The following is a 16,541-nucleotide window of genomic DNA, read 5'->3' as shown; positions in this document are numbered from 1 at the left end:
AACGGAAAATGGATTTTCCAGTGCTTCACAAATAGAGGAAAGGAATTGCTCAAGTTCACACAAGCATGAGCTATCGTCACCTCTAAAACTGAGCTAAAATATACCTTAGGGCTACACAGGAGAAAGGATTATCCATCATTCACTCCCTAAGGAAGAAGATAGTCCCAGCCACGGTCTCAGCCTCATACAGGGAGTAAAGCTCTTTCGTCCTGACATAACTTCTCATCCCTCCTCCCTGCCCAGCAGTTTCTGTCTCAGTCCTGCCTGGGTATAGCCAATTACTAACCCAACCACCCCAATGACGATGTGTTCACCCCCATTCAAGGGGGGGAATGAAGCAGAATACTCACTGGGGCCAACCCTCGCCAGTGGAGACTGTGAACAGGGTGAGCAAAGCCCAGATGATGTTGTCGTAGTGAAACTCATGGCGTTTCCACTCCCGGCACTTCACCTCCATCTTGTTCTTCTCGTGGTCCACATAGTTCCCTCTGCAAGGTTGGGAGAGAGTAGTAACCTTGCTTTTTACACTGCCAGACTATGAGATGGTGGTTTTAAACCTGGGGGCAATGTGTATGTGCAGGGCTGGAGAGAGAAATGGGGAGAGGCTGGATAACAAGCTGGGGGGACCAGGGCAGGGGATAACAAAACGGAAGAGAGAAGAAGGAAAGAGAACAGGAGCAAAATACAGGGCTCTCCATCTCACACCCTGTGCAAGGATGCACAGTGCTGACACAGCAATGGGGACAGGGCTCAGTCCACACTGTCCACCTCAAGAGACTATGTCCAAGAGAGAGTCATGACAGCAGATGTAACTGGGAACCCAAATACGATATTCCCCAGAACCTTGCCAGAGGTATCAGCAGCAGCATCAGACCTACTGAACAGGGCACCTACATGCAGTCCTTCTCCGTGTCCTTAGAGCTGTCGGTACAATAGAAAAACTTCCCCTTGAATAGCTGGACAGCAATGACAGCAAAGATGAACATGAAGAGCTTGTAGACGATGAGGATGTTGAAGACGTTCTTGAGGGAGGTCACAACACAGTCGAAGACGGCCTGCAGGAGAGGACACAGCTCACCTTGGGGGCCCAACAGCCTTAGCAAAGGACCAAAACCTTCCTCAAGACCATGGGGAAAGACTTTACCCGCTCCTGGTGGGGAAAGGAGGAAAGAGCTGGGCCTTCTCCCAGGCAAAGGGCTATTTTATGAACAAGCTGAACACCCAGAACATCACCCAGCACAGAGACACCAAGAAGCTTCTGAGACAGCAGCAGGGATGGACATTTATATCCTCCAACTTTCTCTGCAACCAGGGCAGCAGACAGGGGATGGTCCCAATGGTGCAATTAGCAGCACTCAAGACCAATTAGTAAACTCTTCATTGTTTCCCATCACCCTAAATAACAAGGCAGGACAAATACCTATGCCTGCAATAGCATCACCTGCCCGGGTTGTGGAGGTTGCACTCTCAGCCCTAGTTCTCCAAGCACTTCAAAAAAATGTCCTTATCCCTGCTTCACAGGGAAGACAGAGATGTCCAGAAATGAACTGACATGGACTGAATCCATCCACTGATCAGGAAGAAAAGTTGGGGTCAAAACCCACATCTCTGGGGTGCCACCCTATCAGCTAAATAACCCTTTGCAAGAAAAACTCAGGGCTTCCTTAGTCTTTTGCTCTTTTCTGGCTCTATAACCCATCACCTAAGAGAAATCCACAATCCTACCTGTGCTGCATGAATAATCCCTCTATTCAGCTGGGAAATCTCTCTCCAGAGCAACACTACGGCAGCACAGCACACAAAATCCCGAGTTGTTTGCAAGCTGCTCTGGTGGGAAAGATCATTAACTTTTCAAAGAAATTTGAGCTCTCCCAAACCCAGGGCAGCCTGTTTTACCAGGATAACATCTGAGGTTTGCTATCTCATGCCCACTTCAGCTCCAATTTCCCTGGCAGAGGAACTAACTCAGACACCTTGCTTTTAATAACTCGCTGCACGTCCAGATGTGAAACAGCCTGAAGGGCATTGTGCTTGAAGCTCCCAAAGCAGAGCAAATGCTTCAAAAACTATTCGTTCCTTGCTCACAAGGCAAATCAATGCTTGTGGTCCATGCTGGAGTGGACAGATGAAAGGCAGGAGATGAGAATAATTTACCTTCAGCTTAGGCAGCCGCTTGATGGTCTTCAGGGGCCTCAAGACCCGTAGCACACGGAGAGACTTGATGGTCTTGATATCCCGGCCTTTGTTGGTCCTACCACATCAGGGGGAGGCACACACACGCAAAATGAAAAGGAGAGACAATAATCTTGCAGACCCCAGGCTGGATGCTCTGGGGGGTCATTAACAGCTGACAGCCCCCCCCAGCATGTAGAAGAACGGGAACAGGAGGGTCAAATGCCACTGTGGGGGCCAGTGACCACAAACGTGACTGCCAAGCACTCAGCCCACCCCAACGTGTCTCCTCCAACACACACGCTGAGAGCTGGCAGAGATGAAAAAAAAAAATTGCAAATTGTTTTCTACCGTTACTACTGGGTGCAAGAAATTCCTAATAAAATGAGTGAGATTAACCTGATGGGATCTACACACAGGTGTCTCACAAAGGGTTTTCCAGCTTGGTTGAAACTCATGATTCATGGTCCTTACATTCACCTAGGGAAGCACCTGCCATGTGCTTGGTTTATTCACACGAATGCTGTCTCTTACAGCTTTCTGCCTTATTCCATCAGTGCTACCCACCATGGTCAGCCTGGGTGTCTATCTGACATCTCAGCCCTCTCGACCCTCTCCAGATCAGGGCTGCTCTTGCCCAGACCCCAAGTCAGCTGAGGAAGGCAGAGCTTACCAGCAGTATTAATTAGAAAAAAAACCCCATGTGACCCTCATTTCTTGAATATGATGATGAATCCCAAACATAATACCAGTTTGTTTGGCTTTTTCCCTTGTATTTTAACTAAAGCCCTTGGGCTGGATCCCAGGATGGAGCAGAGAGGTCCTGGTGGAGGTGGCAGAGTTTGTATCCACTGGGCATCCTCAAAAAACACCAAGGAAATTACTTAGAACAACAGACACTACAAATTACACAGGTCCTTTGTGAGGGTTAATGCAACAGGGAGCACAATAATGGCTTTAATCATTAAGAGATGTAAACAAACCCACTAATTAATAGCACAGGAGGAGCACAGCCCCAAAAATACATAGGAAGCAACCGTACAAACAGGACTCACTTAGAACCTCCTGTGTCCTGCTTTAATCAGTGTCAGAGCCTGGGAAAGTGGCTGGAGCATCTGCATGGGGTCTATGTGGAGGATGTGAGGGCTCAGGCGGTGCTAGCTGCCACCAACGACAACTCAGCTGCAGTGGTTTACATGTGTTGAGGAGGGACCCCTTCAGAACCCACCCATGGATTTGCTGGGGATCCAGCATGGATACAGACACAGGGCTGGATAACACCCAGACAAAAGCCTGGTCTTGCTGTGTCTAGAGCCAAGGCTGAGCTCTCCCCAGCCTGCTAAGCTTGGCATGAACCACAGCCCATGTCCTCTGAGGATGTCAGAGCTGAAGTCCCTGCAGCACTTCAGAGCAGGCAAAGCCCCTACCGGGGCAGAGCCTTCAAGCTCTGTGGAAGACACTGTGGCCTGCTCCCCAACGTGTGCTTCACATCATAGAATATTCCGGGTTGGAAGGGACCTTCAGAGCTCACTCAGTCCAACCCCTACCATGAGCAGGGACATCTTCACCCAGATCAGGTTGCTCAGAGCCCCATTCAGCCTGGGCTGGGAAGTCTTCAGAGATGGGGCATCCACCACCTTTCTGGGCAACCTGGGCCAGTATTTTACCATCCTCATTGTAAAAAATTTCTTCCTCATCATGTCAGGGTAGCACACAGACACCGAGATCCAGAATTTCTGAAGGCAAGGGACTACCTTGCTTGCAAAAAAATCTCACTTGCACTTTTCTCGAGCACACCTCTGTTAACACATCCCAAGTGATGCATGGTGCGTGTACAGCAGCACACTCTGGTCTCTGCAAATGCAGCTAAGGGTCAGCACAGGTGTGGGGCAGACAGACAGACACCCGCCTTTGCCCATCCCCCTACACTCCCCAGAGCAGCACCCCACAGGAACTCGACTGGTATAGTTACCCCAAAGCATTCCTGTTGTCGATCCAGCCCAGCAGCCACCAAACAGCACCGAGAGAGAGGGAAAAAGAGAGAAGAGAGAAAGAAGGTAAGAAGAGCCATGGGGGAGCTGTGTGGGGACGACCTTGCAGCAGCCCTCCACTGCCCCACACCAGGGCTGAAAGGCATGATGAGAATAGACCACGTTGTGTCCTTCAGGATGGGGCTTATCCCCAGGGAGAGATGCATCCAGGAATTTGGGAGGCAGACACGTAGTGAAATGTCTGCTGCAAGAGGATCCCATGGAGAATGGGACGGTGGGTGACAGCAGGTGGGTGACAGCAGGTGGGTGCAGGGTCCTCCTTGGCCAGAAATCAGGGAGGGACCTCGAGGCTCAGCCCCAACCAGCCAAAGGCAGGTGCCTCCGAGAGAACCTACCTGCAAGTCCACAATAGTTCCCATCCAAACAGGCTAACTTTGGTAAAACACCTCTATCGAGAAATCCACTAAACCAATACGACCCAAGCTACAGCTCTGGATCTCCTGCCACCCAGCAGGACACCCGCTCGGACAAGTCAAGGTCCTTAGTTGTAACGAAACCTCCATCTCTGCTTGAGTGGAGTTCCTGCCGCGCACACACAAAGGGCTCAGCACTGGGGCAAAGCCTGCAAAGTAAAACATTTCTGAAAAACCATAAAAAACAACCCAGGCGAGACGATGAGGGCTACACACTGACCACCACTCAGCCTTCCCACCAACCTTTCCCACTGCTGCAGGCAGAGGGATCACCATCTCAGCAGCTCTGCAAAGCCGCCAGCGAGCTCCGCTCCTCTGCACGATGCCTCCTCCTCGGGTGCCGCAGAAGGCAAAAGCGAGCAGGGTCTTTAGTTATGGTTATTTCAGCTAATCTAATTTGAGGTCTTTGGAGATTTATGGGTTTGTGTTGGGCTTTTTATTTAGGTTGCGTTTGGATTGACGTATTAGCTTTCCACACAGAGAGCTACGGACGAGCCAAGACGGCCTTTCACTTGGGATGTGCAGGCTCTGATGGGGCAGCAGACAAGCCACGATGGCATACGAAGACGTGGCTTTATGGGTTGACACTTGCTTATTGGTGATTTTGTTTTGGCACTGGTGGCCGGTGGATGATGGTCGGTGGCACTGCTGGACCAGCTCAGGGACCTGCTGTGCCCACCCAGAACCCACATGGGAAAAACAAAATGCAGAGAGAAGGCAAAAGGGGCAGAAAATCCACACAGCATGGCATATCCCAGTGATTTTTTACACCAGCAAGTGCTGGACCCAGTTACCAGCCACCCTCAGCCACGGCATCACCACAGCCACTCCGTGAGTATCGCTTTGGCCCCAGCACCATGGGGGTGAGGAGTAGGACAGAGAGGACACATTGCTCCCCCAGCCCCACATCAAAGAGCTCATGGAGGGAGAAGAAAAGGAGAGGGATTCAGATGTCACTGCCAGTGTTTTCCTTTTGAGACCAGTGTGGAGGAGGGAGGGCAGTGGGTTGGGACATTTATTGCTGGTGAACACCCTGGGGCCACGGTGGTGACTGGCTGCCAAGAGGAGAGGCAGGTGTTCTTATAAATGCTTTACAATGAACAAACCTATTGGAAATCATGGCGGTTCCTTTGTTCCCCTCACCCACAAAGCCATGAGATCATCTCCTGCAGCAGGAGCCGCTGTTGGATGTGGGGGAGAGGGACAACCCTGCAGGTTTGCATTATGAAGAGCCCACGCCTTTCCCTCATGGTGGTCTGGGCGGCTTCCTGGGGGCTCAGTAATGTCACCAGACAGCAGACCTGCCCCATGCCTCTTCCCCATGCCAGGGTCTGCAGTCAACCCCCTGCTTTGCCCAGGGGCTGGGACATTCCTGTGCCAAGCAAGCTGAATTATCCTTCAGTGTTGATCCCAAGGAGAGAGCCGCAGTTGAAAGCACTGGGGAAGGAGGAGGGTGAGGAAGGCAAAAGCAACAACCCAGGGAGAGCAGAGCAGCACAAAACTCATCACTGGACACTTCTCCCGTCCATAGCACAGGTGCCACAGTCATCAAAACACCCTGTGCCCAGCTGTAGAGGAGGACCCGCAGATGCCACAAGCTGCTCAAACTGAGCAAGCACGCAGCACCCTGCCCTCAGTGTGATGCTGCAGAGCGTGCAGGTATAAACCCTGCTGGCCACATCCCCAGCCCGGCAGGACTCCAGTGCAATGCTCCCCCTCAGAGCAGAGGGAAAACCACCACCGGGGGTACCATTTCCAGCATAAACATGTTCAGAGGGCAGCTCCACCTGGCAGGCTGCTGCTGTTGCTGTCTCCACGCACCCCAGGGTGCCTAGCAGGTGTATAACTCCAGCTCTGCCACCCTTTTTCCTCTCTAACAGCCCCTCCTGCCCTCTTACACCACCAACCTCTTCCTAGCATCTCCAGCTTGCCTTGCCTCACCCCATCCTGTCCACTTGCTCACCACCATTTGACAAACAGGGAGAAACCCATCTCTGGTTTCAGTGGCACAGCTGGACTTTGCAATCAGCCATGCACCACTTCCAGGAGGCACCCCAGGAGAAGAGTATAGAGTGCAGAGAAATAAAAACAAACCACCAAACCAAACCAAACAAATCAGGGTCTAGTAGCTATAACACATGGTTGCATCCTCCTCCCACCCTGGCCAAAGGAAGGCAGGGAGCTGACAAGGACAACAGCCACTTACGCCAAAGCAAAAGCCACCAGCGCTCCCACCACCACGATGAAATCCAGGATGTTCCAGAGGTCTCGGAAGTAGGAGCCATCCTGCAGGATCAAGCCCTGATCGATCATCTGAGGGAGGCAGTGGTGAGAAAAAACAGACAGGGAATGAGCAGCTGAGATGTCACACAGAAGCAGTAGCAGGCTGGGGGACATGGACATTGCTGGGGAGCAACAGACCTGTCCCTGCACCCGGACTATATACCAAGGAGCATCATATTTTGGGAGCCTGGAGACTGACAAAAGCGGCATTGAGCACTCTGGACTCCTTGCGCTAAGAATCAGGCTTTAAAGTCTCCATCATCAAAATTTAGGAGCAGAATCGAAAACCTGAGCTATTTCCCACTCGCTGCACCCCCAGCACAGCCAGCCTGAGAGGCTCTTACCTTGATAACCATCTCAAAGGTGAAGACGCCGGTGAAGACGTAGTCAAAGTACCTCAGGACCTGCAGAGAGAGGATATGGGTGCTCTGCAGCTGCTGCCAAGTAAACGGGCTCACTTGTGCCCACCCAGACCCCATTACTGCCCCCCACCCAGTGTTCACCCAGCTTAGGTGCAAACAGAGGGCCAGTTTCGTTTGTTCCAAACCAAATCTGTTCCCTAAGTGTCCAGGACAGCCATAAACCCAGCCTGCACAGGCATGATGGACACATTTTCCATGCACGGTGCAAGCGGCTCAGAAATAATGCTGTGAGCCAAAATCACGCTCCCTCATCCCAGTGCTCATGCACATGGGTATCTCCCCAGTTTAAGCTACATGAATGTTGACAAGGCACCCATGTCTGCTCCCCAGGCTCTAAACCCTGCATGTGGGGGACTGGGAGGGCTTTCCAAGGTTTAAAAATGGAAGGTGATGGGGGAAGACCTCTGCTTGCTGGGTCAAAGTTGCAGTGAGAGGTTTGCATATCACCTTGTTGCGGTCAGAGTTGGTGAGGACAGGATCCTCTGCTGCGAGGGCGATGCTGCTGGCGGCGATCACCAGGAGGATGCACATCTCAAAGTAGCGCAGGTTGACGATGTAGTGGCAAGCCCTCCGCACCCTGCGGGGAGACAGCCCGCATCCCAAATCGTGAGACCCTGCCATTGCTCATAGACAAAACTCACCCCACATCACCACCTTCCAGGGCAGAAAGATGGACAGCAAAGTTTGAAGAGCAAAACAAGGGAGCCCAAGAGTGGTTTGGGGTTGCTGACCCCTTTGCTCAGGCTGTCCTAGCTCCACAGACATCAGCCAGGGAGGGTCCTTAAGAAATTGGGGGGCTTATTCTTCCAGGCTGTTGGAGCTGGGCAAGAGCTACAGGAGAGCAGAAAACTGCAGAAAAACATAACAAACATTGAATAAAAATCACAGCCAGCAGCCAGAAGTCAGGAGAGAAAGCCCTGAGCATGGGTGGCACAGAGGGAGAGTGCTCTGAGGGCTTGGGGAACACTATGGCTGGTTGTCCATCCTGTTTGGGAGATATTCAGCCCCCTCCCCGAGTGGATCCCCTGTTTTCAGTCCTTCCCCTTACAGCCTTCCCCAGTTCCAGATCCAAAAAATGTCTCACGGGTTGGTGGTGCTGAAGATGAACATGGAGCTATGTGGTACCATCGCTTTGCCCGTCTCACTTTTCTCCTTCTTCCGCTTCTTCTTCTCCACCTCCTCCTCATCCTCTTTGGTCTCAGCCTCCTTTAAGGGGCTGGCTTCACCATCTGTCTTGTTGCTAACTGCAGGAAAGCGAGAACCTTTGCCTGGCCTTGAACCCAGAACAGCACCCTGGGGGGCCCCAACAACCTCCCCTCCCGGTTTCTGCTTTGCATCCCTGTGCTGTTACAGAGAGAGCAATCAGAAGGAAAGAAAAGACACGAGCTGCTGGGATGAAGCAAACAAAAGGAGTTTTAACAAGGCCAGCATTCGCAGCACTGTTTAATTAATATCACCATTGAAAGCAGCTCACCTTGCTAGCAAGGTTTAAGGGGTTTTGAGCAGCAGCGAGCTGGGCGGGGGCTCGGGATGTGTTAGGAAAAACAGAGATTTGAGTGTTTTGCCCAAGCGGAGAGGAAGGGCGAAGGAGGGATCAGGTGAAGACATGGCTGGGAAAGAGGTGAGAAAGGAAGATCATCCCCAGGGGACGGTGGCACATCAGTGCTGACTTTGGGCTCCCATGCAAAACTAGGGTGCTGAAGGGAGGTGCTGCAAGATGCAGTACAAGGAAAGCCCCTCCATTTGATGGATACGGACAGGAAGAGCCACGCAAGCAGCTCTCCATCCCCACAGGGTCCCTGAAGGCCAGGAGAGGGGCTCAGGAAAGAGAGACAGGTCCTCACTCTGTACCACAGCGGAGTCGTGGACATCGATCATGATGGTGGTGCTCTCCGTAGCCTTCTCGGTGTTGGGGGTGATGGAGGAGAGGTCGGGCTCGCTCCGGCTGATGGTGCGGCTGGTTTCCAGCAATGCTTGCTCGCTGGTGTCCAGGCTGCCACAGTCCTGCTCTGTCAGGCTGCCTATCTTCCCCTGGGGGGGCTCGGGTGGCACTTGTGGGGTGCTCCCCTCTTTGGTTGTCCTGACCAGCTCGGCATCGCCAGCAGGGACCCCACTTGTTCTGTGGGAAGGCGACGGGATTAAAAGAGGTGTGAGAAGATAAGGGGAGAGGAAAAGGAGCCGTGAGAACAAGATGCCCTCCCTGGGTACCAACCTGCTGGACTCCGCGCTTGCCTCTGGCTCCCCCTGAATCAGTGCTTCTGCTGCAGCCATGTCCCCACACAGGTCCCCATCCTGTGTCCCCTCTGTGGGGCTGGCCTCCTCCAGACCCATCTCCTGGCTGGCCGAGCGGCTCCCCAGGGCACTGGCTGGCTCCTTCCCCTCCATCCGGGCTCTGCGGTGCCGACTGCGCCGCTGGCTCTGCCTCATCCGCGCCCTGTCCTCAATGCCACCTCCTGCCCCATCCTGCTCGCCCAGCTCGCAGTTGCCATGGCAGGATTTCTGCTGCCACAGCTCCTTGTCTCGCCTGGCATGGGGCGATGGGCTCCTCCTGTCCTCCCCACTGCCAGGGTTGGCACCTGGGGCCGGCTGCTCGGGTCCCTCGCCCTTGCTGCCCTGCTCCTCGGCACATTTCTCCAGGGTGACACCATCCCCCGGTTTCTTCCTGCGGAAGATGCTGGCGTGGGGGTTGATGAGGGGCGGCTCATCCTTGTTGATGCCCTCCTGGCTGGACATCTGCATGTGCCGGCGCAGTTGGCTGGTGCGCTGCTCCCACACGGACATGTGGTGCCGCCGGCGACGCTCCCGCCTGCAACGGGGGACAGTGAGGGGTCAGTGGACTGGACACCCACCAACTGGACAACTACCCTAGATTTAATCCAGAAATCCTAGGGAGAAGGAAACACTGTCCCCAGGGCTATGGGCTGGGCTCCTGCTTTGTCCCCAGCCCTCCAGCATCCGTCTGGTGCTGGGGGCTCAAAACTGGGCTAAAACTGTATTTCTGCCCCTTCAGAGACATCAGGCTGATGGAGAATCAGCCCCAGCAGCCTCACAGCTGCCCTGAAGCTCTCAGGCAGCACACCCCTCCCAGCCAGGCAGTGACCACCTTCCTCTTGCACTGGGGATGTCTGTGCATCGCCAGCTCCTCAGAGTCACACTCCTTTTCGGAGTGATGCTGCCCTAATGGTACAAGTGATGGTGCAGGGGACTCTGCCATGAGAGCCAGGTTGCTGGCAAGGATGGCAGTGCTGATGGGATGGGGACAGTAAGGACGAGGGGAAAAGATGGTACAAGAGAGGAAAGCCAGGTACAAGACCCGCCTTTCTCAATGGGAGGTGGTCCACCAAGACATTTGCAATGGAGAATGTCACTGGATGCAGGAGGTGCCATCCATCCCTGGCTCAGCTACACACACCTGGGACAGTCTCTTGGAGGGACAGCCCCTCACTCAGCACATCCCAGATGGGCAGCCCGCACAGGGCTTGGGGAACAGTGGTTTTGGTGGGAAAAGGAGCTGTACAGGGGCTCTGTGTTCCTGCAGGTGTGCTCCAAGGGAGCGCTGGGCTATGTCATGAATCCTTTACAGCACTATAAATACACACACAAACACCCTGGCGAAGACAGACCTGCCCTTTCCCAACACATGGACGCCCCGTGGGTACACACACATATGTATGCTGCTCACTGCCGCAGCACACACGACTGCACAGGCACCAACACCATAGCACACACAAAACCACGAGCGCACACACACAAATGGGGGCTCAAAGGGGCACAGTGAATACAGACACACACACTCAACCCCCAAACCGAGGGGGCCAGAGGGGAGCAGCGTGTGCCCTGGACCCATGGACGCACAGACAGCACAGGAGCCACAGACGACACGCAACCCCCCCCCACGGGCCCACATACAGGTGGCTGCTGCGTGGCTCCCACATCGACATGTGGTGTCTCCTCCGCCTGTCTCTTCTGGGGAGGAAAAACAAAGGGGTTCAATCCTTCTTTCACCCCTCCTTTAAATCATGTGGGCAACGCCGAGAGGTGTCGCTCACCCCGGGCTGCATCTCCTGCCTGTTGGCCACTGGGTGCTGGGACACCGGAGTGCAGCAACCAGCAGGGACCCCCCTGCTCATATGCGCTTGCACACCGGCAACGAGCTGCCTGCAGTACTGCCCGCGGGGGCTCACACTCAGACACTGCACCCCGGTTCCCATACCCCACCATGGCACTTGTGACTGCTATGCAGGGAGACGCACGCAGCGATGCTCGTGCTGGGGATGCAGATCCATTTTGTATGGACCAAGGAACCTTTCCCGCACTGGCATGGGGAAAGCAGCGCAAGCTGCAGCCTCTCAGAAGTCCTGGTTCATCCTTAGATATTTAACAGCTCTTTCAAACTCTTCCAGATTCACTTCTCCTGAGCAACATGTGGCAATTTTGCAATGGAAGCGATGCATCGGGCCAGCCCTGAGCTGCTTTCCTTTACAGAGTAGACTGGAACAAAGCATGAAGTGATCTTCAGGTGGAGCAAAAGGATTATTCCTTGTGTATCATCAAATCAGACATAAAACTTCCAGTGTCATAAATGGAAGTATCTGTGTCACAGAAATAATTAATTACTGAGATTAGCAATCCAGGTATTCAACGGTCCTGACAAGTTTTATTAGAATGGCAATAGCAACTGGTTGCAACTCAGAGGAGAGCTAACAGACTTCGTCTGGATTTATGATAACAAAATTGATAGAAATAATCCATCAGCCTTTTCTGCACTTCAGTTTTGTTTCTTTGTACTGCACTTCTATAACAGTGCAGTGAAGTGTTTCTGTGTAGAGTAATATAATGTCTTTGGATACCAGAACTCTTGTTTGCCTGCTACTAGCAAAACCCAGTTCAGAAATCTTTCACTGGTATTATTTCTTTTTTATATATATAACACATTGGATATGTGCAGCTACAAGCAAACAGTCACGAGCACATGCAAATGTGTGCGCGGTGACTTACAGGTTTTGCTTTTGCAAATGCTGTTTTTGTGTGTGGCTGCAGGATGTGCAAGCAAATATACTCCAACCACACGTGGCCGAGTGCCTGTGTGCACACAGAGCTCACCCAGGGAGCATCTCCCCACCATCCTGTGAGTGCAACAAGACCATCAGCTCCTGGGGTGAGACACGCTGGCAATTGTGTCCTTACAGCCGTGGGAACAGCCCGGTGCCACCATGCTCCAGGCAAAGAGAGTCACAGGCACCCACCGCCATCCCCGCAGCAAGTGGCCGAGCCTTCAAACCGCATCCACGCACCACGTTCGGCACCGAAAACACATGACAGCATCCGCATGCGTCCATCTGGCCACCCACTCGTCACACAGCCCCGAGCCATCTGCACCGACGGAGGCCCGTGTACAAATACAATATACACCGATCAGCACCGCAGCTGCCCACGCCAGCCTGGCCACGTGGGAGTACTCGTCCCCGAGTGCCACCGGACCTCTCCGCAGGCAGGAATGCCTGTGCCCAACCTGCCAGCGCTGGGTACCCACGTAGAAATGAAGCCATCTGTGTTCTGCGCACATCCAAACGCAGACACCGACTCGGCTTCAACACCCTGAGTTTCCAACAGCCCTTTGGGATCAGCTCTGGTCTGGCTTGTCCCTTGCTCTGACAAAAGGCACATCAGACCTAATGCTGGAGGTGGTGGCCCCTTCCTCCACTTCCCTCCTGCCCCTGACACTGCCCATCCTGATGAGAGGGAAGAGCTGGAAAAAAAGACCTGCAAATATCAATATCTCTCATTTAAATGTCACTAGAACAACAAAAGGTTAAAGAGATCTGCTCTCCCAACCAGTTATGCCTGAAAACACTAGCAGGGATGTGCAGTGTGGGCAAATCCGTTAATGCCCTAATATCATCCATCTCTCCCTTTTCCTCTCTCCTATCTCTCCATCCTCCAGCCTATAACCATTTTATTCCTTGTTTTTATCCAACACGTTCCCCCCGTCAGCCAGAGCTGGTCCCGCCACACAGACTCTACATCTCTCCCATCAACACCCCAGTACCTGGCCAGGCACAAATTTATTCTGAACCTCCTGTTACCCCCAAAACCAGGGCGATATCTGCAGCTGCTGGGGGACCAGGCAGGGCTTACAAATATCCCCAGCTCCTGCTGCCCCTAAAACCATAGGGTTTAGCCCTAAAATGACATGCAGGCAGGGGCACCATCACATCCCACCGCTGCCTCTGACCCCCCCAGATGACAGCTCGCCTGAAGACAGCAGTTTCTCTCGGCAAACCCGCAAGAGATTCTGCCGTGTATAAGCTTGGCTAGGTTTCAAAGCATAGCGAAACTTAAAATTCCCTGGGAAGGGATTCTATTAAAAAAAAGAAAAGGAAGAAAGAAGAAAAAATCCTTTCAGCCGTACTGAAATGTACTGTTTTGGGAAACAAATCAAAACGCCTCGTTCCAATGTTGACTTTGAAAGTTTTATGTGATTTAGACCATATGACACTGCAAGATAAAGGGGAAAAAAAAGACACCTAGAAAGGAAAAAACAAAATTTTCTTCTGCTGAAATGCAGAGACAAGGCTCCTTAACACCATGCCGGGGGTTTATGTGGTTTGGGGCCCTTTTTTCTTGCCCAAATCAAATTTATTTATAATCAAATGAGGTTTTGCAAACCTGCTCCAGCTCTCATAACCATATTTGCTACCAGGGAAGGAGCCCGGGGGAGATTTGGGAGCAGAAGTGTCACTTGTCCCTGCAGGTCTGCCACAAAGAAACACCCCCAGGGAACAAATATCCCCCCTCCTCAAGAAAAACCTGAGATACCTTCCTCCTCCCCAGCCTCCTTCCCCACCCCTAGCAGCAGCCCTGTGTGTTTGAGCTGTATATTTGGGGCAGAAAGCCTCTTTTAGCAGATTTCTGCCATACCTAAGCCTTGAGGCTGCCACTTGGGGCAGGGGAGGGCAAGTCCATGTGAAATGGTCCCCACTCCAACTCGTCTCCAAGGCACTGGTGAACATGGGGAGCACACTGCTGGATCTCCATCCATCCTCAGAAGACACCCAGAGAGAGCACCACCCCATGTGGGGGCCCCTTTTTCTTGCAACAGCTCCATAACCACCCTGCTGAGAAGCCCCATGGAGCTTTGGGGACACTGCTGTTGCGGGGGTCACTCACTCAATAGCAGGCATGTTTGGCGCAGACATAGGGCTGACTTCTTTGGCTTTCTGAAGGGCGTGCTTCTGGTTAAAGGCCTCCTCTTCCTCCTGCTCGTCCTGTGGAGGAAAGAGGGGAGTTGCTTAGTGGACCATCAGGGTTTCAAGGGAAGGTGCCTCCATCATAGAATCACAGAATGGTTTGGGTTGGAAGGGACCTTCAAAACTCATCCAGTCCAACCCCTGCCATGAGCAGGGACATCTTCACCCAGATCAGGCTGCTCAGAGCCCCGTCCAGCCTGGTCTGGGATGTCTCCAGAGATGGTTCATCCACCACCTCTCTGGGCAACCTGGGCCAGTGTTTCACCACCCTCAAGTGTCAAAAATTTCTTCCTTATGTCTCGCCTGAAAGGCAGGGAGGGATGCAGGGAGGTACCTTAGATGCTAATGCATGCAGGAGAAAAGGAGACCTGCATTTCCAGAGACAGACTTTATATTCCTTGTGCTATGGGGACACAACTTCCCCCTCTTTGCCAGATCTTAGTGAAGGCGTCAGCACTACTTAAATAAGTGAACCCAGCCCACTCCAGGCAAGAGCCGGGCTGTGCAGGCTAGAACAGCCCCAGACAGCAAAGACCAGCTCAGCCCTCCCTTCTTCACAGCCACAGGGGTGAGACAGGCATCCCCCCGATGGAGTGGGAGGCAAAGCATCCATGAACCACCCCAGCAGAGACCGTATGGCTTTAATGAGTACGGTTGTGTCTTCGGTACAAGAAATGTCATTAGGAGTCATTAGTGCATATTGAGCCTTTTCAGAAACTCAGCGCTCCCTTAATTGATGCTGCGGGTACAGCGTGGGGTCTGCCACCCCTCTCACCCCATCAGCAGCCAGCAGCCCCTGGAAGTGCCACCTGCTGCCACCGCAGCGGGACAGAGCCTTCCCAGATGTACCCCTCAGGCAAACCAGCACTGTGCCCCATTGCGATTGCTGCTAAGGGGTCAGATTTACACCAGTGTGGAAGCCTCTCAGTAAACCCCAAGGACCTGAGTAATAGGCAAGGGCTCTGAAAAAAACCTGGCACCGTGGGATGGCTGATCCCCTTCAAGGAGCAGCAACGACCCTCACAGCTCTCGCTTATGGACCGTTATCCAGATGGTGCTCCAACATTTTAGCATTCCCTGAATATTTCCCAACATGGTCTTAAAATAAGCTAAGCCAAATAACCTTCTCAAACACCATCCTAAATTGCATCCTAAATCACATCCACTGCTCTGCGGGCAGATGGGGAATAAATATGGACACCAGTGGAAAGTGCTTCCCACTCCACATCTCCAGAGCACTTGGGCAAATAACCATCCCCATATGAGACCCTATCAGATAGATGAGAGTTATCTTGATCTGACTGGAGGAAAACAAAACTGGAGAGCTTAAATGGAGAAATAGTTAAGCCACACTTGATGGGAAGTGTGAGTGTTCCAGGATAGACATGAGACCAGCAGTTTTAAGCACTGTCCTAAATCAAAGCCTAACTGGCTTTGCCCAGCGATATGGGTTTGTGTTTGAGGGGAGCACCCCATGCACCCTCCTGAAGGAAGAGCCCCCACTTCCAATTTGACCCGATCTCTTTCCAAAGGAGGCTAAGCTAAAGGACATGGTGGCCCTGGCTCTGGAGTGAGGACAGTCACAGGCAGTGCCCTGGTGCCTTTTCTTCTGACTCCCTCCGTTATCCAGGTGGTGCTCCAACATTTTAACACTCCCTGAATATTTCCCAACATGGTCTTAAAATAAGCTAAGCCAAATAACCTTCTCAAGCACCATCTCAAATTGCATCCTAAATCACATCCACTGCTCTGTGAGCAGCAAGAGAAGAAAAAGAAGCAACAGGAACGTACCTTGGTGAGCTCCTGAGCGTTGGCCAGGTTGTCCACCGCAATGGCCAAGAACACATTCAGCAGAGTATCTGTGAGCAGCTAAGGATGCACAAGGCACATGTTAAGGACATGGGTGTTTGTAGCCACCGAGGGAGGGTGGTCGTGATGGCTCCTCATCAG

General features: G+C 52.7%; 1 protein-coding gene across 12 annotated transcripts in view; it reads right to left on the bottom strand.

The window, feature by feature from the left end:
- Positions 1-16,541, bottom strand: part of CACNA1E (calcium voltage-gated channel subunit alpha1 E) — a 171,241-nt gene that overhangs the window by 26,714 nt on the left and 127,986 nt on the right. For 10 of the 12 annotated variants that reach the window (XM_071810004.1, XM_071810008.1, XM_065842408.2 and 7 more), the window contains 12 exons: positions 16,383-16,450; positions 14,512-14,609; positions 11,251-11,307; positions 9,554-10,147; positions 9,186-9,460; positions 8,426-8,585; positions 7,789-7,918; positions 7,264-7,323; positions 6,843-6,949; positions 2,155-2,251; positions 895-1,055; positions 351-488 (listed from right to left, as the gene is read on the bottom strand). In XM_071810004.1, coding sequence (XP_071666105.1) covers positions 351-488; positions 895-1,055; positions 2,155-2,251; positions 6,843-6,949; positions 7,264-7,323; positions 7,789-7,918; positions 8,426-8,585; positions 9,186-9,460; positions 9,554-10,147; positions 11,251-11,307; positions 14,512-14,609; positions 16,383-16,450 — 1,945 coding nt within the window. The remainder of the gene's footprint in view (positions 1-350; positions 489-894; positions 1,056-2,154; positions 2,252-6,842; positions 6,950-7,263; positions 7,324-7,788; positions 7,919-8,425; positions 8,586-9,185; positions 9,461-9,553; positions 10,148-11,250; positions 11,308-14,511; positions 14,610-16,382; positions 16,451-16,541) is intronic. The other 2 variants (XM_071810009.1, XM_065842409.2) reach the window with 1 other exon arrangement.

This window comes from Patagioenas fasciata, chromosome 6 (genome assembly GCF_037038585.1).
Source record: "Patagioenas fasciata isolate bPatFas1 chromosome 6, bPatFas1.hap1, whole genome shotgun sequence".
NCBI classification, from domain to species: domain Eukaryota; kingdom Metazoa; phylum Chordata; class Aves; order Columbiformes; family Columbidae; genus Patagioenas; species Patagioenas fasciata.
The sequence above is the reverse complement of the archived record's forward strand: the minus strand, read 5'-3'. Positions and strand labels throughout refer to the sequence as shown.